The sequence below is a fragment of the Aquarana catesbeiana genome, linkage group LG02, assembly GCF_042186555.1.
Source record: "Aquarana catesbeiana isolate 2022-GZ linkage group LG02, ASM4218655v1, whole genome shotgun sequence".
Classification (NCBI taxonomy): Eukaryota; Metazoa; Chordata; class Amphibia; order Anura; family Ranidae; genus Aquarana; species Aquarana catesbeiana.
The window spans coordinates 777,185,783-777,211,725 of record NC_133325.1 but is presented as its reverse complement, the minus strand read 5'-3'; the positions used below and the strand labels follow the sequence as shown (position 1 = coordinate 777,211,725).

The 25,943-nt window shown below is 42.6% G+C and overlaps 1 protein-coding gene across 1 annotated transcript in view; it reads right to left on the bottom strand.

Annotated features, from left to right (window-relative positions):
• Positions 1-10,393: 10,393 nt before the first annotated feature.
• Positions 10,394-25,943, bottom strand: part of LOC141129377 (beta-1,4-galactosyltransferase 4-like) — a gene marked incomplete in the record, with an annotated part of 270,467 nt that continues 254,917 nt past the window's right edge. Inside the window, 2 exon segments of the mRNA XM_073617385.1 lie at positions 10,394-17,635; positions 22,567-22,671. Of these exon segments, the coding sequence (XP_073473486.1) occupies positions 17,500-17,635; positions 22,567-22,671 (241 nt within the window).

The window sequence follows — 25,943 nt, the reverse complement described above, 5'->3', positions numbered from 1 at the left end:
TTTTTAGAGGATTTTGTTCTTAAAAAAAAAAAAAAAAAAAATCCAATTAAATGTATAAAAACAAGTTTTTGGTTTGTGCGCACAAAAAAAAAACAAAAAAAAAACACAGCTGGCATCATTAACGCAAAGCACAAATATGATTGATATTATGATATGATGTTCAATTAAATCTAAAGAATTGCGCAGACTTGATGCGTGTTGCAGGCAGCACCCAACACTAGGATGGATGATCCTTTCAGCTAGGCTGGCTTTTTGCCAGTGTGAGTTCCCTGTCTTTTCCTGTAGAGGGAGCTGGACACAGAAACGTCCAATTGGTGAATGAACCACACCGGTGACAACAGTACTTTGGCTGAAAGCACAGGGGATAGGGAGATGCAGCAAGGGCAAAAGGTAACCATTTTCATAGGGCGTACTTACTTCTTCATATGACTGTAGCATTTTATATGTACAGTATCTCACAAAAGTGAGTACACCCCTCACATTTCTGTAAATATTTTCTTCTATCTTTTCATGTGACAACACTGAAGAAATGACACTTGTCTACAATGTAAAGTAGTGAGTGTACAGCTTGTATAACAGTGTAAATTTGCTGTCCCCTCAAAATAACTCAACACACAGCCATTAATGTCTAAACTGCTGGCAACAAAAGAGAGTACACCCCTAAGTGAAAATGTCCAAATTGGGCCCAAAGTGTCAATATTTTGTGTGGCCACCATTATTTTCCAGCACTGCCTTAACCCTCTTGGGCATGGAGTTCACCAGAGCTTCACAGGTTACCACTGGAGTCCTCTTCTACTCCTCCATGATGACCTCACCAAGCTGGTGGATGTTAGAGACCTTGTGCTCCTCCACCTTCCGTTTGAGGATGCCCCAAAGATGATCAATAGGGTTTAGGTCTGGAGACATGTTTGGGTCTTGGCAATCTTCTTATAGCCTAGGCCATCTTTATGTAGAGCAACAATTCTTTTTTTTTTTCAGATCCTCAGAGAGTTCTTTGCCATGAGGTGCCATGTTGAACTTCCAGTGACCAGTAAGAGAGTGAGAGCAATAACACCAAATTTAACACACCTGCTCCCCATTCGCACCTGAGACCTTGTAAGACTAACGAGTCACATGACACCGGGGAGGGAAAATGGCTAATTGGGCCCAATTTGGACATTTTCACTTAGGGGTGTACTCACTTTTGTTGCCAGCGGTTTAGACATTAATGGCTGTGTGTTGAGTTATTTTGAGGGGACAGCAAATTTACACTGTTATACAAGCTGTACACTCACTACTTTACATTGTAGAAAAGTGTCATTTCTTCAGTGTTGTCACATGAAAAGATAGAATGAAATATTTACACAAATGTGAGGGGTGTACTTACTTTTGTGAAATACTGTATGTGTGTGAAATACTAAAATTATATAGATATCTATATATAGATAGATAGATATATATATATATCTCTATATAGAGATAACTATCTATATATATAGAGATATATATATATATATATATATCTCTCTCTCTCTCTCTCTCTATATATATATATATATATATATATATATATATATATATATATATATATAGATATATAGATATCTACACACACATACAGTATTTGTGTATAATATATATCTATATCTATATCTATATCCTATATATCTATCTATCTACCTGGGCAGTCAGGGGATGATGGGCGGGGCAGTCAGGGGATGATGGGTGGGGCAGTGGGGGGAGTTGCAAGCGCCGATCTCCCTGTATAGATTTCAATAAAGCAGCTGACAGCCGCTTCTCCTCTCCCTCCCACTGCTTTATTGAAATCTATACAGGGAGATTGGTGCTTGTAACTCCCCCCACTGCTGCACCGATCGTTCCTGACTGTCCCCTGTGTCCTCCTCCATGCGCCCAAAGTCCCCTGCCATGTCCTCTTCCAATCCCCCCCTCTATGTCCTCTTCCGGTCCCCCTTGCCCCAGATCTGTCAGGATGGAGAGCGGAGGAAGGAGCCGGTAAATCGGTCATTTACCGTCTTCTTCCTTTTCCGAATGCACAGAGACAGTGTGTGCATTCATAACTGAGCGTCGCAAACTGTGTTTACGATGCTTCCGTTTTATGAATGGAGAGGAGCCGCCATCTCCTGTCCATTCATTTTCAGTGCAGCTGAGGCTGCAGAGAAAGGGACTGAGGAATCTGTGTCCTCAAAGGGGACACCCCCCCCTTCCCAACAGGGATGATAAAAAAAATAACAAGGAAAAATTGTAATAAATATTTAAAAGTAAAATTGTAAAAATAATAAAAATATAAAATAAAAAAAAACTGACACTGTATATATAAATACCTAAATTCTACTTCTTAGCCTCTTGCAACTTGCGACTTTGGAGGGGGGGGGGGGGGGGGCAGCTATACTTGAGTCTGAACAATTATCCTGCATTCACAAGTGCTGATAGGAGGTGAGAGCAGAGAGAGGACCTCATCGGACTGTTTCTGCTCCTTCATCGTCCAATCACAGACTGGGGGGGGGGAGCAGGGAGGACAACCAGGCTGTTTTGCTTAACTGCAGCAAAGAAAAGTTGGGTCCCCGAGCTAACTGTGCTGTTCGGTTGAGAAGTCTAAATCTCAGGACTGGATGGACGAATACTTTGGCAGGCGATATTTATTGTATTTCTGTGGTATATTCCCTGGAGTCCCAATGCAAGTTCTGCGCATTCTCTTTGCACGCACATCAAACCTCTCTGATCCTCTCCTATACAGTAAAGCCCGGTACACACAATGAGATTATCGGACGAATGATCGTCTGTTTTTTTTTTTTTTTTTTTGCATGCAAATCTCAGATCGGATCTGATGAGTTTCCTAAAGTCATGAAAATTCTCGTAGAACAGAATAAAAATTCGGAAGTGATGTCATGTGTTGTATTGCCTTTTCGAACGACGTACGGTCTGGCATTGTAGGAAAAAATATTTTCACGCGTGTCCGATCTAATAATATCGGATGAACTGTCCTGATCGGCTCTCGAAAGCTCGGTACTAACGATCCGATTTTATCGCACGATCGATTCGAAAGCTGTATTTTTTTCGTTCGATTTTCTGATCGTGTGTACCGGGCATTATAGCCCCAGTTCACACCGGAGCGACTTGTCATGTGATTTCAGTTGCGATTTGGATCGACATCCCGTGCTTGAAGCCGCACAGGTGACTTCCAAGTTGCGCCTGAAGTCGCACCGACATGCAGCTTTGAAATCGTGCGATTTCTGATTGAAGTCGCAACTTTTTTTAAAGCCGCATTTAGTGTGAATGAGGGCTGAAGGTAACGATGTCTAATGAGGGGACAATAAAAAAAATTTAAAGTATTTTATTATTTGTGAAATAATAAAGTATTTATTTTCTTAGGCCTTTTTTTTATTTTTTATTTTTATGATGTCAGATCATCTCTCCTGTCCGTCTATAGGACGTAATCCTCAACTGAGTATTTAATACAAATGTAACGTTGCTCTACGAAGTATTAATGTCTTACAGGGCATTATTATTATTTTTTTTTTTTAAATAAATCTTTAGATGTCTTTTTACTGCAGAGTGATCCTATAAATGAGTGAACGACTGCTGTGATTTTATGACATTCGACTGTCAGAGATAAAATGTGAATATTTATTGTGTGATAATAAAAATGTAAAAAAAAAAAAAAAAAAAAATGTACTTTTCTCCTTTGTGTTATCTAAGCTTTATACAGGGATTGTATGGACAGGATTAGTGAACAATTGCTGGTTGTTCTATGGGATCCGAGTTCCTGGGTGGTAATGATGAGCGGTTTTCAGTGGTCGGGGGAGGGGAGGGGGGGATACTTCATGCGCAACTGTCACAAAAACTGCAGCGCTTCAAAACTCAGACAGAAATCTTATTATCACCTATTATTTTTTATCAGTATAATTATTATTATTATATTCTTTACCAGTATTTATCCGTATAATTATTATTTGTATTAGCTTGTATCAGTATATGTATTGTTTTATAATTAATTTAGATCCGTATAATTACTATTATATTTATTATTATTTTAGATCGGTATAATTCTTATATTCTTTATTATTAGTTTTTATCAGGATAATTATTATTATATGTATTAGTTTATATCAGTGTAATTATTGTTATATTTATTATTAGTCTAGATCAGTATAATTATATTATTTATCATTATTTTAGATCAGTATAATTTAGTATATTATTTATCATTATTTTATCAGTATAATTATTATATTCTTAATCGTTTTTATCAGTATAATTATTATATGTATTCGTTTATATCGGTATAATTATTGTTATATTATTTATTTAGATCGGTATATTTATTGTTATATGCTTTATTAGTTTAGATCAGTATAATTATTATTATAATATTTATTAGTTTAGATCAGTATAATTATTTATCATAATTTTTTTTATCAGTATAAATATTATAATTATTAGTTTAGATCAGTATAATTATAATATTTTTTTTTATTGGTATAATTATTATTATTATGATTATTAGTTTGGATCAGTATAATTATTATAATATTTATTCGTTTGGATCAGTATAAATATTATTATAATATTTATTAGTTTGGATCAGTATAATTATTATTATAATATTAGTTTAGATCAGTATAATTATAATATTTGTTATTCGTTTAGATTAGTATAATTATATTATTTATCATTATTTTTTTTTATCAGTATTATTATAATTATTAGTTTAGATCAGTATAATTATTATAATATTTTTCTTTTATTGGTATAATTATTATTGATTATTAGTTTGGATCAGTATAATTATTATTATAGTATTTATTAGTTTGGATCAGTATAATTATTATAATATTTTTTTATTGGTATAATTATTATTATTATGATTATTAGTTTAGATCAGTATAATTATTATAATATTTTTTTATTGGTATAATTATTATTATTATGATTATTAGTTTGGATCAGTATAATTATTATTATTATAATATTAGTTTAGATCAGTATAATTATATTATTTATCATTATTTTTTTTATCAGTATAATTATTATTATTATAATTATTAGTTTAGATCAGTATGCATAACCTTTTTTCAGCTGTCTTTGTTCCGGTCACGTAACATCCTGCGGTCCTTTTCCGGTCTTCTGTGCTGCAAATAATTCCCTTGTGAAGCCCAGGCTGGGTTGGTGACAAGCTCCCTGGGGGGGTGGGGAGGTGAGAATGACTGCCAAGGGGTTCACGGGAAGTGAATTAAATATTGCTGGGTGTTGTTCAACCCAGAAGAGTTATTATTTGTCACGGTCGACTGGAAACACCAACCTAAAGCTGAACATCAGGCAGATATAAAAGGCAGAGATTAAACCAATTCTCCTACATTAGTTGTACCTGTTTATCTGCAGTCTTCGCTTCTCTGCAGCCATTCAAAGACCAGAATTTATAAAGCTTGTCTGAGCTGTCAGGAAAAAAAAAGTGGGCGGGGAGCTGAAGTTACACTCTGCAGAGCTCAGTGAGGAGAGCTCTGAGAGCTGATTGGAGGGAAGGGCCATACCCACACCCCCCCCCCCCCCACCCCCCCACCCCTCCACCCCTTTTCACACAGCACACAGGAACAGAGCTGATGCTGTCAATCACAGGCTGTGTGCTGGAGCTCCCTCTCCTGTCACTTTTTTTTTTTTTCTCTTGGTGTCAGGAGCGATTTATGTAGATAGCAGCGGAGAGTACACACTATAGAGGGATAGGCTTTGTTCATATTTCATGTCTAAGATTTACAACCACCTCCAGCCCCTGGGTTGTATATACACAGATATGAAGTGGTCATACCAGGATCGTGGCTGCAGCTAAAATCCAAAATTTTCAGGCAGTGAAAGGCTTTTCCTTTTCCAAGCCCGTCTACAGCCGTCCAATCACTCTTACAGGGCTGCAAGCGATTGGGTCGGCTGGGAACAGAGGAAGAGGAGGAGGAGGAACACAAGTTCCTCCTCCTCCTCTATGATAAATGGAGCCAGAAACTATGAGGATCTCATCACTTTTGGTTTCGATTCTTTTACTGCCTGTTACTGGCCAGGGAGGTAGCTGATCAAACTGATCTCTGTTTTGATTGGCTGCCATGAAGCATATGTGTGTATATATATATATATATATATATATATATATATGTGTGTGTGTGTGTGTGTGTGTGTGTGTGTGTGTGTGTGTATATATTATATATACACCTAAAAAGCCTCATAACTCTGTTATTGGTGTATTCTTTGCATACTGTATGTATCGGGAAACCACTGCCCTAGGGTAAAAAGAGTGAGAAAGGTTGGACTAGGCCAGTCATGGTGAACCTTGGCACCCCAGATGTTTTGGAACTACATTTCCCATGATGCTCCACTACACTGCAGAGTGCATGAGCATCATGGGAAATGTAGTTCCAAAACACCTGGGGTGCCAAGGTTCTCCATCACTGCTCTATGCTGTAAACCAAACAGGGTGGAGTCTCCATGGCCTATGTAGACTTTGATATGTCTAAAGTGGAATTAACCTCCAAATTTTTTTTTTTTTTAAATGCTGACACAGGCTTTTTTTATGACGAGTTCCATTTTTTTATAGATGCTGATGTTGGTGTAGGATTGTATCATTTTTATTTTTTCCCTTTTTTATTGGTTGAACTACATACAGTGCTTTGCAAAAGTATTCACCCCCCTTGGCATTTTTCACGTTTTGTTGCCTCACAACCTGGAATTAACATGGATTGTTTGAGGATTTGCATCATTTAATTTACAGAACATGTCCACAACTTTGAAGATGTTTTTTTTTTATTGTGAAGCAAACAACAAATAGGACAAAATAACATAAAAAAAGTAAATGAGCATAACTATTCACCCCCCTAAAGTCAATATTTTGTAGAGGCACCTTTTGCGGCTATCACAGCTCTGAGTCTCTTTGGATAAGTCTCTATGAGCTTGCCACATCTTACCACTGGGATTTTTGCCCATTCCTCCTTGTAAAACTGCTCCAGCTTCTTCAAGTTGGATGGTTTGTGCTTGTGAACAGCAATCTTTAATTCTGACCACAGATTTTCTATTGGATTGAGGTCTGGGCTTTGACTAGGCCATTCCAACACATTTACATGTTTCCCCTTAAACCACTCAAGTGTTCCTTTAGCAGTGTGTTTGGGGTCATTGTCCTGCTGGAAGGTGAACCTCCATCCTAGCCTCAAATCACACACAGAGTGGTACAGGTTTTGCTCAAAAATATCCCTGTATTTAGCACCATCCATCTTTCCCTCAACTCTGACCAGTTTCCCAGTCCCGACTGCTTAAAAACATCCCCACAGCATGATGCTGCCACCACCATGTTTCACAGTGGGGATGGTGTTCTTTGGGTGATGTGATGTGTTGGGTTTGCACCAGACATAGCATTTTCTTTGATGGGCAAAAATTTCAATTTTAGTCTCATCAGACCAGAGCACCTTCCTCCATACATTTTGGGAGTCACCCACATGCCTTTTCACAAACTCAAAACGTGCCGTTTAGTTTTTTGCTGAAAGTAAAGTCTTTCTTCTGGCCACTCTGCCATAAAGCCCAACTCTATGGAGCGTACGGCTTATTGTCGTCCTATGTACAGATACTCCAGTCTCTGCTGTGGAACTCTACAGCTCCTCCAGGGTTACCTTAGGTCTCTGTGCTGCCTCTCTGATTAATGCCCTCCTTGCCCGGTCCGTGAGTTTTGGTGTGCGGCCGTCTCTTGGCAGGTTTGCTGTTGTGCCATGTTCTTTCCATTTGGATATGATAGATTTGATGGTGCTCCTAGGGATCATCAAAGATTTGGATATTTTTTATAACCTAACCCTGACTTGTATTTCTCAACAACATTGTCCCTTACTTGTTTGGAGAGTTCCTTGGTCTTCATGGCAGTGTTTGGTTAGTGGAGCCTCTTGCTTAGGTGTTGCAGCCTCTGGGGCCTTTCAAAAAGGTGTGTGTATGTAATGACAGATCATGTGACACTTAGATTGCACACAGGTGGACATCATTTCACTAATCATGTGACTTCTGAAGGTAATTGGTTGCACCAGAGCTTTTTATGGGCTTCATAACAAAGGGGGTGAATACATACGCACATGCCAATCATCAGTTTTTTATTTCTGAAAAAGTTTTATGTATATATTTTTCTAATTTTACTTCGCCAACTTAGACTATTGTTTTCTGATCCATCACATATAATTCAGATCACAGCCTTTAGTTCAATGTTTTTTTTTTTTAATGTAACAAAATAGGTAAAAAGCCAAGGGGGGGTGAATAATTTTGCAAGGCACTGTACTGTCTTGCAATCTTTGTGAATTGTTTTTTGCTTTCCTTTTCAAAGATGTAATTTTACATAGGTGGTCTTTGGAATTGAAGTATTTTATACCATAACCTGCCTAAAGGAGGGTCTCCAAAGGGGATCAGTTTTGGGATTTTGGTGGATGCTGGAGAGTCCTTGCCAGGCTGTTCTACCCCTTGGGGACTCTGTTGGCGAGATCTCTGTGCTGACTCCACGCACCTGAGGGGCTTCCAGAATACCCGCTGCTCCTTTTTATTTGTAGTATATTATGGAGAATTTACCTTGAGAAGCCATTACATACGAAGTTGAGCAGGAACGCCTGAAAATTCCCAAGTGGAATGAAGCCAGGAAAGGAATTAGGGCTGAGGGTGTTTACTGTTGGAAAGATCCTAGACCAATAGGAAGCCAGGGACTGACTCAGCCTACCATCCTTCCCTATTCGCTTCTGGGTGGACTGACCCCTCAAAAGATAACTGGATTTCATTATTAAAAAGCCCCAGCAGTAGGCAACATTTCTTCTGCTAATATACTGTGTAGGCAGCAGCAGGTACTCTTAAGGCTTCTTTCACACTGGGGCGGTGGCTAGCTGGGTCCTTTCAACGCCTGCTAGCAGCCGAATAAAGGGTTAACAGCGCCGGCGCTTCGGCAGTGGTGCCCATTGATTCCAACGGCAGGGGCGGTGGAGGAGTGATGTATACACCGCCCGAAAGATGCTGCTTGTAGGACTTTTTCTAACGTCCTGCAAGCGCTCGGGCTCTCACACTGGGGCTGCAGAGGAGGCGTTTTTCAGGCGCTATTTTTATCCCAAAAGCGACTGAAAAACGCCCCCCCCGTGTGAAAGGGTCTAAGGAGTAGAAATTGCTTGTTCGCTTTCAAGGTTTGCAAAGGGTCAATATTGCCTTTCTCTTTAACCACTTCCCGCCCACGTCATAGGACGTCGTGGACTTTGAGCGGGTATATCTGAATGATGTCTGCAGTTTCAGCCGGCGAATCTCTACACCGTAGGAACGATCATAGCGGCCGTTCCGCCGCTTGACTGTTCTTGCGAGAGGGGACGTCCCCTCCCGCCGCCCTCCGGTGCTTGTTCCGACTCACCGTTCCGATCGGTGAGGCAGAGAGCGGATCCGCCGACGGCGGATGTAGATCATAGGGATTTCCGGCGGACCAGATGGTCGCCGGAGTCTCTATGATCGTCGGAGGCCGGGCGCGATGTTATGACGTCACGCCGGGCCTCTCCATTCAAAAAAACGGCGCTGCTTCGGCTGGGAAGCGGTGATCGTTTTATTTATATATATATATATATATAATTTTTTTTTTTTTTTTTCAGGCTTCCCAGCCTAGAGGTGAGATGTGAGGTCTTATTGACCCCATATCTCACTATTAAGAGGACCTTTCATGTCATATTCCTAATACAGGGGATGTTTACATTCCTTGTAATGGGAATAAAAGTGATCACATTTTTTTTTTATTTTTTCAAAAAAGTGTCAAAATAAAAAAAAAAAAAAAATTTTAAAGCGCCGCTGTTCCCGTGTGCTCGCACGCAGAAGCAAACGCATAAGTACGTCCCACCCACATATGAAAACGGTGTTCAAACCATACATGTGAGGTATCGCCACGAACGTTGGAGCGAGAGCAATCATTTTGTCCCTAGACCTCCTCTGTAACTCAAAACATGTAACCAGTAAAAAAAATTTCAAGCGTCGCCTATGGGGATTTTTAAGTACCGAAGCATGTTAGGTATCTATTTACTCGGCGTAACTTCATCTTTTACAATATGCAAAAACATTGGGCTAACTTTACTGTTTTTTTTTTTTTTTAAACGCAAAACTGTTTTTTTCCCCCAAAAAATGCGTTCGAAAAATTCCTGCGCAAAGGAAGGCTTCTTATGTGATGGGGGGACTCTGACATGAACTGGGCACCTCTAATGTAAAGAAGGAACTTCTGATGAAAAGTTGTTTCATCAACGGCAGTTGTGTGCATCATGAAGACAACTGTGGCAGCGTTGCCACCTCCTCTATAGTCCAGGAATGACTCAAAAACCCAATGCCATAGTTCTGGAACCTTACCAAACACATAGTCCATGAAAAAAATGGCGACACATCAATCTAAATCAGCAAAGTGGTTATTCTTTATTGTAGGACAGTGAAATAAAGCCAGAAAGAACGCCAACACGTTTCACCCACTCAGGCCTTAATCATGGCAGTGTGCATCATCCCAGGTTCAGGCTTCCTATTGATGGTAAGTAACATTTTAGGTTTTTTTGTTTTTTTTTATACTTGTGGTGCCAAGAGATTTTGTAAACTTTCAAAGGGTGCCTGAACTGAAAAAAGGGTAAGAAACATTGTGTTCAAGTGCGAAATCCTGCATGAAGAAATGCAGCTTTTTTTTTTTAAGCCTACAAACAGGCATGGCGTACTCTGTATTGCACTTTAATAAATCACTATATGGACCGAGTCTTGTGGTGTACAAGTCCTCAGTGTGGGTGACTTTGTTCTATTATTAAAGGAGCCCTGAACACATCCGAAACGTCACATCTCTCTACAACAGGGATAAGCAATTGGCAGACCTCCCAGCTGTTGCAAAACTACAAGTCCCATCATGCCTCTGCCACTGGGTGTCATGCTTGTGGCTGTCAGAGTCTTGCTATGCCTCATGGGACTTGTAGTTCTGCAACAGCTGGAGGTCTGCTAATTGCATATCCCTGATCTATGATATGTTCTACGCCAGGGATCACCAAACTACGGCCCTCCAGCTGTTGCAGAACTACACATCCCATGAGGCTTTGTAAAACTCTGACATTCACAGACATGACTAGGCATGATGGGAATTGTAGTTCCTGAACAACTGGAGGGCCATAGTTTGAAGACCCCTGTTCTACGCTATAAGTATAAAATATACTACAAAACACTTTCAATATGTTCTATGCTCTGAAAAATGCAGTTCATTAGTTACTACTACAGCACCTTCCCAGGAAAGGTTTGGTCCAGTATGGTGTGCAATGGAGAATTATTGAAAATAAATCAATTTGTGTGGCTGCTCTCACATCAGGGCAGTATAACAAAACCCAAACTAACATATAAAACAACAAAAAGTGTAGCACCACTCAACAAAAATGTGCAAAATCAGAAAAGTCTATAAATGATGATGATAATAATAAAGTCCCATAAATTCAATACACAATGAATCAAGAAAGTGAGTAGTAGAGATCACCATCCTCTGCCATTTTACATGCTTGCTCGTGCCAAAATACTCGGGAAACCAGCCACCAACTTCTTGTGAATTTAACACTCACCATAACATACACCAGAACATAAGGCCAGTGGCATCACTATGGGGGTGCGGACCACACCCAGGTGATACATGCCAGACGGGTGAAACCATCAGTGAAGCGGTGACAGTGGGCTCTTTTCCCCGGTCAGTCCCCCAGAGAACAGCAGCAGAGTTGTGACAGGGGAGAGGCGAGCTGCAGGCTATCAGAGTGTTGCCCCCGCTCATGCCCCCCTCCTCCCCTCCCTTTCTCCTGTCAGCAGTGCGGGAGAAGAGAGAGCAGATCCCATCTGCTTCACCGCTCAGCTTGCTGACGAGTCTGTTGTTTCCCTCCACATTGGCCACAGTGGAGGGCCAATCAGAAGAGACTAGGGGAGCATTATTGGCCATGTAGTCCTGGAAGATTGGTGGCCCCAATGTTGTCCACAGGGAGCAGATTTACAGCCCCCAGCATGCACACTGCTGGGGGGAGAGATTAAGAGTCTGGAAACCGGGAAAAAGCTGAGGGAATGAGTGTTTCAGGAAAAAAAAAAAAAAGAGGACTGTTCTAGGGAAAGCCAGTGAGGGAGCCACGGTGTACCCGCACCACCGGAGAGAGCGCCACACTGCCCAGCACCACCGGAGAGAGCGCCACACTGCCCAGCACCACCCGGGAGAGAGCGCCACACTGCCCAGCACCACCCGGGATAGAGCGCCACACTGCCCAGCACCACCCGGGAGAGAGCGCCGCACTGCCCAGCACCACCCGGGAGAGAGCGCCGCACTGCCCAGCACCACCCGGGAGAGAGCGCCGCACTGCCCAGCACCACCCGGGAGAGAGCGCCGCACTGCCCAGCACCACCCGGGAGAGAGCACCGCACTTCTCAGCACCACCCGGGAGAGAGCACCGCACTTCTCAGCACCACCCAGGAGAGAGCACCGCACTGCTCAGTACCACCCGGGAGAGAGCGCTATGCTGCCCAGCACCACCAGAGAGGGAACCACGCTGTACCCGCACCACCGGGGAGAGAGCGCCACGCTGTACCCGCACCACTGGAGAGAGAGCGCCATGCTGTACTCACACCACCAGAAAGGGAGCCACGCTGTACCGGCATTACCCGGGAGAGAGCCATGCTGTACTCGCACCACCAGAGAGGGAGCCAAGCTGCCCAGTACTACCAGAGAGAGAAAGACTGGGCCACTTACAGGGTACATACGTGCTACAATACTGACCAGAGTAGGCCTGGGCAACCCAGAGCGAGCGATTGTCCAGCCAGAGGGATCACTGCTGCTGTTTCGCTGGGTGTGGTAAGAGGGCCTTTCGGCCATTATCCATTACTCCTCCTAGGGACTGAGCCATTAGGAAGTGCTGAACCTGTTATCCTCGAAGCCTAAATGACGCTGGGCTGCAAGCATGAAAATGGGACACCATGATTTACTGCACCAGGTGACACCAACCCTAGTGATGCCACTCCATAGGCTGTCATTACAACAGTAAACACGTCTGTAACACATAAGAGTTCCCTCTGGAGTAAGTGCAGCAATCCACACTCAGTGGCACCTTCTGATAAGCTCCAACTAAGGACGGATGAAGCTCACCACAAGTTGTCACTAGAAACTCCGCCCTAAAGCTTTTCGCTCTATTCGGACGTTAACAAGGGGTCAGAACCCTTTGTTAACGTGATGAGCTTTATTGGTCCTTAGTTGTCACTTATCAGAAGGTGCCATTGAATGTGGATCACTGCTCTTACTCCAGAGGAAACTCATAAGTCAGACATTTTTGCTGTTGTAATGACTGTCTTATAGAGCAAGCATAGGGTCGTCTCCACTACTTACATTCTTGATTCACTGTGTATTGTATTTATGGGCTTTTATTATCATTATTTATGAACTTTTCGGATTTTGCTAATTTTTTTTTTTTGTTGAGTGGCGCTACACGTTTTGTTGTTTAAATGGAGAATTATTGTTCTTATTTGGGAGACTTTTCCTCGTTTCCTATTTGATGGGGTCACACACAAGAGAAAGGAAAATGAGAATTTCCCCTACTTCCTCTCTGACAAGGCGCCAGGCCAGGAGGTGCTAAGGAGGAACTGCACAGTGAAGCCAACATATCATATTGTAGGACACTTTATTCACTTACCTGTGTCTACCACAGCCCTTTCTCCAATGACCCAGATCAATCATAAATATCGAAGTAAACATTCAAATTTCACATTCACAGACGTTTGCTGTGCAGCCCATGAAAGAAGCCATTTGAGACAAAAAAAAAAAAAAAGTAAGTTGGCAGTTTACCTCTGGAAGTTGTCTGGACAGGAAATCAGCTGTAATAAAATATTGATCTCCAGTGTAACTTCTTCGTTTGGAATGTACTCATTTATGAAAAGTCCCTGAAAAAGTTAACATATATACACAGTGCATCCGGAAAGTATTCACAGCACTTTTATGTTACAGCCTTATTCCAAAATGGATTAAAATCATTATTTTCCTCAATTTTACAAACAATAACCCAAAATGACAACGTGAAAGAAGTTTGAAAACTTTGCAAATTTATTAAAAATTAAAAAAATCCCATGTACATAAGTATTCACAGCCTTTGCCATGACACTCCAAATTGAGCTCTGGTGCATCCTGTTTCTACTGATCATCATTGAGATGTTTTTACAACTTAATTGGAGTCCACATCTGGTAAATTCAGTTGATTGGACATGATTTGTAAACGCACACACCTGTCTATAGAAGGTCCCACAGTTAACAATGCATGTCAGAGCACAAACCAAGCCATGAAGTCCAAGGAATTGTCTGTAGGCCTCCAAGACAGGATTACATGGAGGCACAGATCTGAGGAAGGGTACAGAAAATTTTCTGAAGCATTGAAGGTCCCAATGAGCACAATGGCCTCCATCATCCTTAAATGGAAGAAGTTTGGAACCACCAGGACTCTTCCTAGAGTGGGCCGTCCGGCCAAACTGAGCCATTGGGAGAGAAGGGTCTTAGGGAGGTGACCAAGAACCAGATGGTCACTCTGACAGAGCTCCAGCATTTCTCTATGGAGAGAGGAGAACCTTCCAAAAGAACCACCATCTCTGCAGAACTCCACCAACCAGGCCTGTATGGTAGAGTGGACAGACAGAAGCCACTCTTCAGTAAAAGGCACATGACAGCCCACCTGGAATTTGCCAAAAGGCAACTGAAGGACTCTCCGACCATGAGAAACAAAACTATTTGGTCTGATAAAACAACGATTGAATTCTTTGGCCTGAATGGCAAGCATGATGTCTGGAGGAATACCATCCCTACAGTGATTACCAGTCAAGCATGGTGGTGGCAGCATCATGCTGTGGGGATGTTTTTCAGCGGCAGGAACTGGGAGACTAGTCAGGATCGAGTGAAAGATGAATGCAGCAATGTACAGAGACATCCGTGATAAAAACCCACTCCAAAGCTCTCTGGACCTCAGACTGGGGAAAAGGTTCATCTTCCAAGCGGACAACGACCCTATACACACATACACCCAGCCAAGATAAAACTTGAACATTTTGGGATGGTACCTTTGTAGGGTTATAATTGTTTCACATCCATCCCCCACCACTGTGCAATACATTTTGGAATAAGGCTGTAACATAACAAAATGTGGAAAAAGTGAAGCTCTGTGAATACTTTACAGATGCACTGTATGTTCTCTCTAGAGAAATTCACCCTCTCCATTTCTCCTAGGGAACATTGTCACCAAGACTGAACATGAGGGTAAATCCAAACATTTTGAGTTGTCCCCAGAGCAATAAGTGAGGAGAAATCACCCACTGGGGACACCTGTTTCTGTGACAACTCTCCAAGATGGGAATTCTGATAACTTTGAAGATGAATGTAGCAATGTACAGAGACATTCTTGATGAAAACCTTCTCCAGAGTGCTTTGGACCTCAGATTGGGGTGAAGGTTCATCTTCCAACAGGACAATGACCCTAAACACACAGCCAGGATAACAAAGGAGTAGCTACAGGACAACTATGTGAATGTCCTTTAGTGGCTCAGCCAGAGCTCAGACTTGAACCCAATTGAACATGTCTGGAGAGATCTGAAAGTGGCTGTGCACCGACGCTCCTCATCCAACCTGATGGCGCTTGAAAGGTCCTGCAAAGAAGAATGGGAGAAACTGCCCAAAAATAGGTGTGCCAAGCTTGTAGCATCATACTGAAAAAGACTTGAGGCTGTAATTGGTGCCAAAGGTGCTTCAACAAAGTATTGAGCAAAGGCTGTGAATACTTATGTACATGGGATTTTTTTCATTTTTATTTTTAATAAATGTACAAAGATTTCAAACAAATTTCTTTCACGTTGTCATTATGGGGTATTGTTTGAAGAAGTATGAGGAAAAAAAATGAATTTAATCCATTTTGGAATAAGGCTATAACATAAGAAAATGTGGGAAAAAATGAAGCGCTGTGAATACTTTCAGGATGCACTGTATCCATGAATGTTACAAAAAGTTCTTCCACATATATGAACTTGGACCTTAAGCGCTCTTTACTGCATTGCAGTACGTTGCGGTAAGGCGGTCCATTCATTTCAATTGCACTGCCCCATGCAACACAATGGAGATTTTGGCATGGGCACAGGTTGGTTTGGTCTCTGAGGTTGATTTACTAAAACTGGAGAGTGCAAAATCTGGTGCAGCTCTGCATAGAAACCAATCAGCTTCCAGGTTTTATTGTCAAAGCTTAATTGAACAAGCTGAAGTTGGAAGCGGTCTACCAGATTTTGCACTCTCCAGTTTTAGTAAATCAACCCTTCCGAGTCCATTCACACTAGTATGTTGCAAAGCACATGTGCTATACTGCTTGATACAGCAACACGTGAAACATGGTGGTAATCAAACAACAAACTTATTGCTCTGGGTGGCCTTCACATTTAGACCACTTTCACACAGGCAGACCAATCGGGTCTGCCTGCCAGTTTTTCAGGTGGACCCGATCGGACCCTCCCTTACTCTCTATGGAGAAGCGGATGTAAACAGAAATGTATCCGTTTACATCCGCCGACATCCAATCCAATCTGCTAAAAACATGGGGATCAGTTCCCCATCCGACTAACAGACTGGATGGCAGTAATGTATACAAGTCTTAGCCTATCAATCTTCTAGGAAATAGTATGGCAGGAGTGATGTCACCAATTCCTTGTGATTTGATAGGCTAAATTCTCCATATGATTGGTTTACGGTTCAGAATGGATTGTCCTTAGAAATGTTCAGTGAAGTCTTATCTGCCCTGATGTGGTCTCCATTCTCCGACAAGATATGTGTTGGTGGAGCACTGGACTCCAGGATAGGCAGATATGGAGGTGAGTATTCAGCTTTTAGGCAGCTCTCTGTCAACTGAGGTGTCCTAGGTCCGTGGAGTGGTTTGAAGGACAATAAAAGAAAAAGCACTACAAAACTTGAATAAATCTAGTAAGATTTTATTTTTCACAAGAGGGCAAAAAGCCAACATGTTTCAGTGACTTAGAACTCCCTATTTATCAGGGCTTGAATTAGTAAATTAAAGATACTGGACAAGAATTGCAAAGTGAGACAGTGCTTAAGGTTGCCAAATGGAAAGCCAACTCAAACACTATTTTATTATCTGTTGACTTTCCAACAATACTTTCATCATTTGAGCCCTGATGAATGGGGAGCTTTGAGCCCCCAAAACAAGCTTCTTGGACATCTTGTTGCGAAAAATTTGATCTTACTGGACTTTTTCAAGGCTTGTAGAGCTCTCATCCTTTTCCTGTACCTCTGTTATAGTCTCTAGAAAAGATTTTCTTCCCTTGGAGTTTAAATTGTTGATTGATGGGGGGTTTTCCGAGCTTCTGCTCTTCTGATATGTGAAATGAAGATAAAGTACAAAATTCAGCTCTGCAGCATCAGGTCAGTTCCAGTTGCATGGCCTGCAGTCTCTATAGCAAAACTAGTTATGTGTGAAGGTCCAGCTAATACTGTGGCTTTCCTATGTCCACTGTGATGTTAATGTAAAGGGGTTCGTGTTCCACCGACAGCAGCTTGTAGGTACAGGAGTTCAGACCGTCCGTCTTCCAGACCTTGGACACGTCCTTCAAGAGCTTCATCCTGTGTATGAGAGAAGAGATTATGTGAGGCGGGGATTGAAATTAATGCAACCTTTCTCAGCCATTTTACCCCAAAGGACACCTTGCAGTTACTTTCAGGCACCTGGGATCCCCTGCTAAGATAAGTCTATTGGTGGTCATTGGGAAATGCCCCTTGCATTAGTGGTGGTCAGTGGGAAGTTATGCCTCTGGCTCTGCCAAGTGGAGTTGGCCCTGAAACTATGCAGGCACCATCACATGGGAGGTTAGTCATCCACAGCTCAAGGAATGCTTGGCCACCTCTAGAGAAACCCTAGGTTTCCACAGAAGCCTGGTTGAGAATGGCTGCCTTAATGACAAGCCAGTGTAGATACATGCCCCTGGTGCCCAACCTGCACCCCGTTTGGTATGTGTTGTGTGGCCCTTGGACCCCAGCAGTTGATAATGGCTTGTAAAATTGAAATAGCAGTGATCTCTACTAGCCTTCTGTAACAGGGCTCTAGTCTCTCACTGTCTTCTGAAGCATGTCTCCATTCTTTAACCCCACCCTTATGATATCCACAGTCCCGGACAATTATTCCGTCTAGGCAAGTTCTCAAACAGGGCTACATGAAACTTTAGGTTTCCTGCAAAATTTGCTAGGGGTTCCTTGAGTTGTGGCTGACCTCCTCTCTGGTAATGCCTGCGTAGTTCCAGGGTCAACACAGTGACATGACACCAATGATCTTTTTAGCCATCTGTAAGGGTGGCATTCTGACCACCACTGTAAGGAGGACATTCTTCCCACTAACCATCAATGTAAGGGGCATTTTCCCATTAACCCCCTATGCATTACTTTAGCAGGAGACCTTAAAATGATTTTAATGGTTCCTCTAAGGGAGGGGTCTCAAAACCTTCTAAGCAAAGGGCCAGTTTACTGACCTTCAGGCTTCAGGAGAGCTGGACTTTGGCCAGTGGGAGTAGAAAATGCCTCGTCATTGGTTTTATTGGGAGGAATAGTGCCCCATTGTTGGTATGAAAGGGAAGAATAGTGACCCACTGGTGGTGTCAGTTCGGGGAATGGTGCCACATCATTGGTGTTAGTTGGTGAAATAGTGCCACAAAGGCCAGATAAAGGCAAGCAAAGGGCCACATCTAACCCCCAGGCCACAGTTTGGAGACCCCTGCTTTAGGGTAAAAAGGTTGAGAAAGGCTGCTCTAGGCTATAACACTTAGCTTTTGACAACCTATGTTCATGTCCTTACTTGGTGCACCAGACTAACTAATTTACCACTTTCATAGCTGGGGATATTTCTAAAAAATGTTAGCACACATGATAAAACATGCATTTTAAGCCTAAAAATGACAATTAAAAAAACAATATTATTTGCTGAAAGCAGAAAACCTGCAGAATGAAATGGTAGTTACAATGTTGTATGCTGAGCGATATTTGCGCAATTGTTTTTTCAAACCTTTATATGTAGTAAAAAAAAAAAAATGCATTAAAATTAAATTTATTGCACACAAATATAATGCAATTCCCATTTTTTGGGGTAACATATAAAAGATGATACTGCATTAAGTAGATACCAAAGACGTCAAGGCTTAGAACTGCATGTACCCATAAAACAATGACAAACGTTGATATTTAAAATTTTCCATCAGTGGCAACCCTTCCAACGCGGCCGTCATTTCACAATAGGCGCTATTATTCTGGGTGCGATCTGTCACCCACTGTGTCCACCAAACTCCTGGCCACAACTCATTTCCCTGCTCCCCCCTTCTCCATGCGAGTGATTGGAGTCTGTGATGTCCCTGCTTTTCTATGCATGTGAAGGGCACAGAAAGAGCGCATCCAGGAAGTTCAGGGAAACGGCCTGGGGAAGGGTTGACCAGGTGTCCTGGATTTCCTGGGACAGTCCCGCATTTTGCAAGTCTGTCCCGGGTACCTTCATTCTGGGACAGTACAGTGTCCCAGAATGAAACTGACACATCCACCCTGCACAGTATACTCTGCGCCCAATCAGGGAGCAGTAAAAGCTGGATGTTAAGGAGGGGGGGCCTGGAAGCCGGTCGCTGCATCCTTAACAACCGATGAGTCATCCGCTGTCAATGGGCTTCCCCGCTGACAGTCGAATAAAAAAGTTACATTTTATTTTTTTTTTTAAAACGGACCCTATCCGAGCATGCAGCACAGTGGTGTAGTGGTAGCACTCTCACCTAGCAGCAATAGGGTCGCTGGTTCAAATCCCGACCATGGCACCACCTGCCTGGAGTTTGCATGTTCTCCCTGTGCTTGTGTGGGTTTCCTCCGGGTACTTCGGTTTCCTCCCACACTCCAAAGACATGCTGGTAGGTTAAAAAGCGCCCTGAGGCAATTCAGTTCGCATAGGTAGCGCTATACAAGTCACTCATTCATTCATTCATTCATTCATGCAGCCTGGCAGGTCAGGAAAAGGGGGAGAGGGGAAACGAGGGGACCCCAAAGCACCTTGTCCCCATGTTGGTGGTGACAAGGGCCTCATCCCCACAACCCTGGCTGGTGGTTGTGGGGGTCTGCCCCAAAGCACCCACCCGCCCCCATATTGAGGGTATGTGGACTGGTATGGTTCAGGAGGGGGAGGCTCACTTGTTTCCCTCCCCCCCTTTCCTGACCTGCCAGGCTGCATGCTCAGATAAGGGTCTGGTATGGATTTGGGGAGGTCCCATGCAGTTTTTTTTTTTTTTTTTTCTTTTAAATTTTGACGTGGGGTTTCCCTTAAAACCCATACCAGACCTGAAGAGCCTGGGAGGGGGGGGGGACCCCATGCTTTTTTTTTATCATCATTTTTAATTACCACCATTCTTTTTTTACATTCAGCTGTCAGCGGGAGACCTGCTGACAGCTGAATGTAAAAAAAAAAAGAAAAGTGTCAGTGACAGCTGATGACCCCTTAGCAACCAGCTATTTGTCAAAAAACAGCGTGGGGGTCCCCCCGATCCCCACACTGTTTTAAAAAAAATACTGCATGTGATACCACCAGCAAAAGTTGGAATAGTGATCACCCTACTCTGGGGGACCCGGAGCCAGCAGCAGTTAACAGGCAAACTGTAGTCCAGGCGATTCCTCTGCTTACCTCCCCTTCAAGCAAATAATTGGACACCCCCCCTCCCCCCTCATTGACATACACCCACAATATCAGCGAATCTAAGCTTACAAGTCCCTGAGCAGAGCTGTGAGGATATGGCGGGGGCAATCGTATTGTGCCCAAATTGCCTTCTAAATTCTGAAGCCAACCTGAATCTGCAGCCTCCACCCCCCTCCACCGGCTGGGTCAGGGTTATCTTCTCTGTCATTGTAGCTCATCTTATTCATCTTTGTTCCCGGATATTGTCAGGAAATGCCACATCAGTCCGCACATTCCCTGAGAAACAACTCTGCCAGATGCTGGAGAGGAGCGTCTGATCGCTGGTCACATCTCACAAAGATAACCTGACGCCACGTAAAACTGCATCTCCCGGGGCCAAAACGGAGATCAATCAGTGATCTGTCAATGCTATCCGGTCAGATATCCCACCACTGGCTTAAAGAGGCCCAGTCACCAGACCATTTCAACAACAATCTTCACATAAGATTATATAAGTTTAATGTATTTTATATAGGTTATTTACTTGTACAAGCCTCCCTTTGCGTAGACATCTATAAGGCCCTGAGACTGCTGCTGGGCGCCCCAATCTTGTATATGATGTCAGCAACCCCAGAAGACTCAGAGATGTCACTTAAGTGTCACTCTATAGTATTCCTCGAAGATCCTTCCCCGGCAGCTACATAAAAGGTTAGGTAGGGTGGTGAAGGGAGGGGTGGAGGAGCTGGGCCAGCACAAACAGTAATTAAGACGCTCTCAAAATAGGCGAGATCTGACTTGCAAGGAAGGAGGGGGCTGTGCTAGGCAGGGCCGGGGTCTGTGCTCTAGGAACTGTGGCATCATGTGAGGTGGGAAGGCGCTGGTGAGGAGATGGGGGGTTTGTGTTGGGAGGGGGAATTTGTGGGACAACAGGGGGTAAGAATTGTCCTAGATATAGACAGGTGTGGCCTTTCCCAAATCATGTCCAATCAACTGAATTTACTACAGGTGGACTCCAATCAAGTTGTAGAAACATCTCAAGGATGATCAGTGGAAACAGGAGGCACCTGAGCTCAATTTTACTAATACTTGTGTCCATGGGATTTTTTTCGTTTTTTTATTTTTAATAAAATTTGCAAAGATTTCACACAAACTTCTTTCACGTTGTCATTATAGGGTATTGTTTGTAGAATTTTGAGGAAAATAATGAATTTAATCCATTTTGGAAAAAGGTTGTAACATAACAAAATGTGGAAAAAGTGAAGCGCCGTGAATACTTTCCAGACGCACTGTAGACAAATAAAGACCTGACAGGGGTTTTATTCCTTTTAAGTATTGTAAATACATATACTTTAAAGGTCAGGGATTCAGATAAAGCAGTATTAAACCTAAAAACCAAAAATTATTGATAATATATTGCAGCTTACCAATCATTAGATGTGGTGGCTGCATTTATTTTTTTTTAGGCTTTTTCAACTCTATTTTCACCTGGTGATCTTGCCAGCAACACACCTCCTGTATTAATGAGATACAACTCTGGAGGAATGAGAACAAGAGGCACAGCAGACAGCAGCGTTGTCAGTCTAGGGGGAGGGTAGTGTTGTCCATTCACTTGAACGGGTTTGCCCTATGTGCATTTGTTGTGCCAAGGAAGCTCAGGGACCAAATTTTGGCCCTGAACTAGGCATGATTTTACATGCACATTTTATCACGTGACAATACTGGAGCGCGCTGCACCTTTTTCCATAAATTGGAATTGCCCAAGTGTAAATGCGGCCTAATGCAGACATAGAAGGGTGACCACGGAATGTAGTGATTGGCTGCATAACGAGGTCCGAGTATATAAGGTTACAATGTATCTCCATCTCACCTCCTGGTGTTGACCTCGTTTCCGGAGTCCCTGGTGTGGAAGACCATAGTGTATCGGGCGATCTCCGGGGGTGGCCGTACCACCGTCATCTTATTATAGGTCACCCTGGAAATAAACATGAACGCTGGGTTTAAATAATGACCTAAAGTACATCTATGAGCATATCAAACCAGCAGCCATTTACATTGTCACCAAAAGTTAAGACTTTAGAACTGCATATGTGGAAAAAAACATCTCCTGTCTCTCTATACAGGCTCTCCTCACTTAATGACCAGGTTCCATTCCAGCGACCAGGTTGTTAAAAGAATTGGTCATTAAACGAGGAGCCACAAGTAATCAATAAGATAAACTACAACTCCCAACCTGTGTGGTCAGCATTGTTACCTATGGACTATATACACTACACTATTACCAAAAGTATTGGGACGCCTGCCTTTACACGCATATGAACTTTAATGGCATCCCAGTCTTAGTCCGTAGGGTTCAATATTGAGTTGGCCCACCCTTTGCAGCTATAACAGATACAACTCTTCTGGGAAGGCTGTCCACAAGGTTTAGGAGTGTGTCTATGGGAGTGTTTGACCATTCTTCCAGAAGAGCATTTGTGAGGTCAGGCACTGATGTTGAACGAGAAGCCCTGGCATCGCAGTCTCCGCTCTAATTCATCCCAAAGGTGTTCTATCGGGTTGAGGTCAGGGCTCTGTGCAGGCCAGTCAAGTTCCTTCACCCCAAACTCGCTCATCCATGTCTTTATGGACCTTGCTTTGTGCACTGGTGCGCAGTCATGATGGAACAGGAATAGACCATCCCCAAACTGTTCCCACAAAGTTGGGAGCATGAAATTGTCCAAAATGTCTTGGTATGCTGACGCCTTAAAAGTTCCCTTCACTGGAACTAAGGGGCCAAGCCCAACCCCTGAAAAACAACCCCACACCCTAATTCCGCCTCCACCAAATGATTTGGACCAATGCACAAAGCAAGCTCCATGAAGACATGGAAGAGCGAGTTTGGGGTGGAGGAACTTGACTGGCCTGACCTCAACCCGATAGAACACCTTTGGGATGAATTAGAGCGGAGACTGTGAGCCAGGCCTTATATATTGGGACCATTGGCATTTTTACAGCGATCAGTCCAATAAAAATGCATTGATTACTGTAAAAATGTCACTGGCAGTGAAGCGGTTAACCACTAGGGGGCAATCAAGGGGTTAATGTGTTCCCTGGTGTGTGTTCTAACTGAAGGGGGGATGGGACTGTGCAGGGGAGATGACAGGTCGCTGTTCATACTCTGTATGAACAGACGATCTGTCTGTTCTCCCCTCAGAGAACCGTAAACTGTGTGTTTACACACACAGATCCTGGTTCTCGGTGTGCCCCGAGCGATGGCGGGAGCCCAGCAGTGATCGCGACTGCCGGGCACTTGCATCGGCTCCGTGAACGAGCAGCACGCGCCCCCCCTAGCGGCCGAATATGTTACCGACGTAAGCAGTTAACAGGGGCGTGTAATTACAATTTTTGATATAATATGTAGAAATGTGCACAGCCAAAAAATGTGTTCATTTTCGTTTCATTAGTTTATTATTTTTTTTTGTTTTTCGGGTCATTCGTTATGATCGCGATTCGTAAATTCGTTAATTCGTAAATTCTAAATTCGAACATTCGTTCATTCGTACATTTTTACATTTGTACATTCGTAAATTCGTACATTCGTAAATTCGTAAATTCGTAAAATCGTACATTTGTAAATTAGAAAATTCGGAAATTTGTAAATTCGTAGTTTGAAAATCCAAAAACCCGAAATAGTAACTAACTATTAAATTATAGGTATTGTAATTTCCTTTCAAATTTGACTGTCAGTGAATGTAACAAATACGAATTTATCCAAAGTTACGAATTATCCAAAATGAATGCTGCATCTAAACAAATGGAACGGAACAAATTAATAACAAATAATAATAATAATAAAATGTTGTTATTATTATTATTGTTATTTATTATTAATTCATTACGTTCCATTCCGTTTTTTCGGATCATTCATAACTTCGGATAAATTTGTATGCGTTACGTTCACTAACAGCCAAATTTGAAAGGAAATTACAATACCTATAATTGAAAAGTTACTAGTAATTACTGATAGTGAAGTTATTATTAGTTAACTATTATTTCAGATTTCCGAATTTCCGAATTCACTAATTTACTAATGTACGAATGTACATTCGTAAATTGCGAATGTACGAATGCCCGAATTTACGAATGTCCAATTTTATCGAATTTACGAATATTCGGAAAAAATTTGTTAAACAGGTTTTCGTTAATTTGGATATTCCCGAATGAACGAATTTGTCGAAATTCGTTAAAAAACTAATTCGGAACAAAACGAATTGCACATGCCTAATAATATGTCACAGCAGGGCCCGTCCTGCGCCCAACAAGAGTAACTGAGGGCTTACAGTGTTCCGGTACCACCAACACCTAAGGCCCAATTTTCTGCAGAGTATATAGGGGGCAGAGTTCCCCTTAATATCCATACCAGATCTGAAGGGCATGGTATGGATTTTGGGTGGGTGGGGACATCCACGCCATTTTTTATTTTTGGTATTTTTATCTATATTGCCGGGATCCGACAATACATTACAGTCACGAGCTGCTTTAACCACTTGCTTACTGGGCACTTAAACCCCCTTCCTGCCCAGGCCAATTTTAAGCTTACAGCGCTGTCACTCTTTGAATGACAATTGCGCAGTCATGCTACACTGTACCCAAATGAAATTTGTATCATTTTTTTTCACACAGATAGAGCTTTCTTTTGGTGGTATTTAATTGCTGCTTTTTTTTTTTTTTTTTGCTAAATAAAACAAAAAAAAAAAAATTGAAAAAAAAAAACAACAAACAAAACTGTTTCAAAGTTTGCTATAAAATGTTGAAAACAGATAATTTTTCTGCTTCATTGATGTGCGCTGAGGAGGCTGCACTGATGGGCACTGATAGGGCGGCACTAATGGGCACTGATAAGCGGCACTGATGGTTGGCACCTATGATCACTGATGGGTGGCACTGATAGGTGACACTGATAGGCAGCACTAATTGGCGGCACTGTGGGCACTCGTAGGTGGCACAGTGGGCACTGGCAGCTGACACTGGTGGGCACAGAAAATGCAGCCGTGACTTTTTGTGTGAGGGACCAATGTCCCTCTGACAGAAGCTGGTGATCGGCTTTTTTTTTCTCCGATCACTGAGCTTCTGTTTACATCACGTGGCTGACAGCTGGTCACGTGGTAAGGGGCCGGGATCAACCCCTTACTCTGATCAGCCAAGTCTCATAGACTCGGTGATCACAGAGCGTGCCGCGCGCGATACGCAGACCGAGCTTGCTTGGGA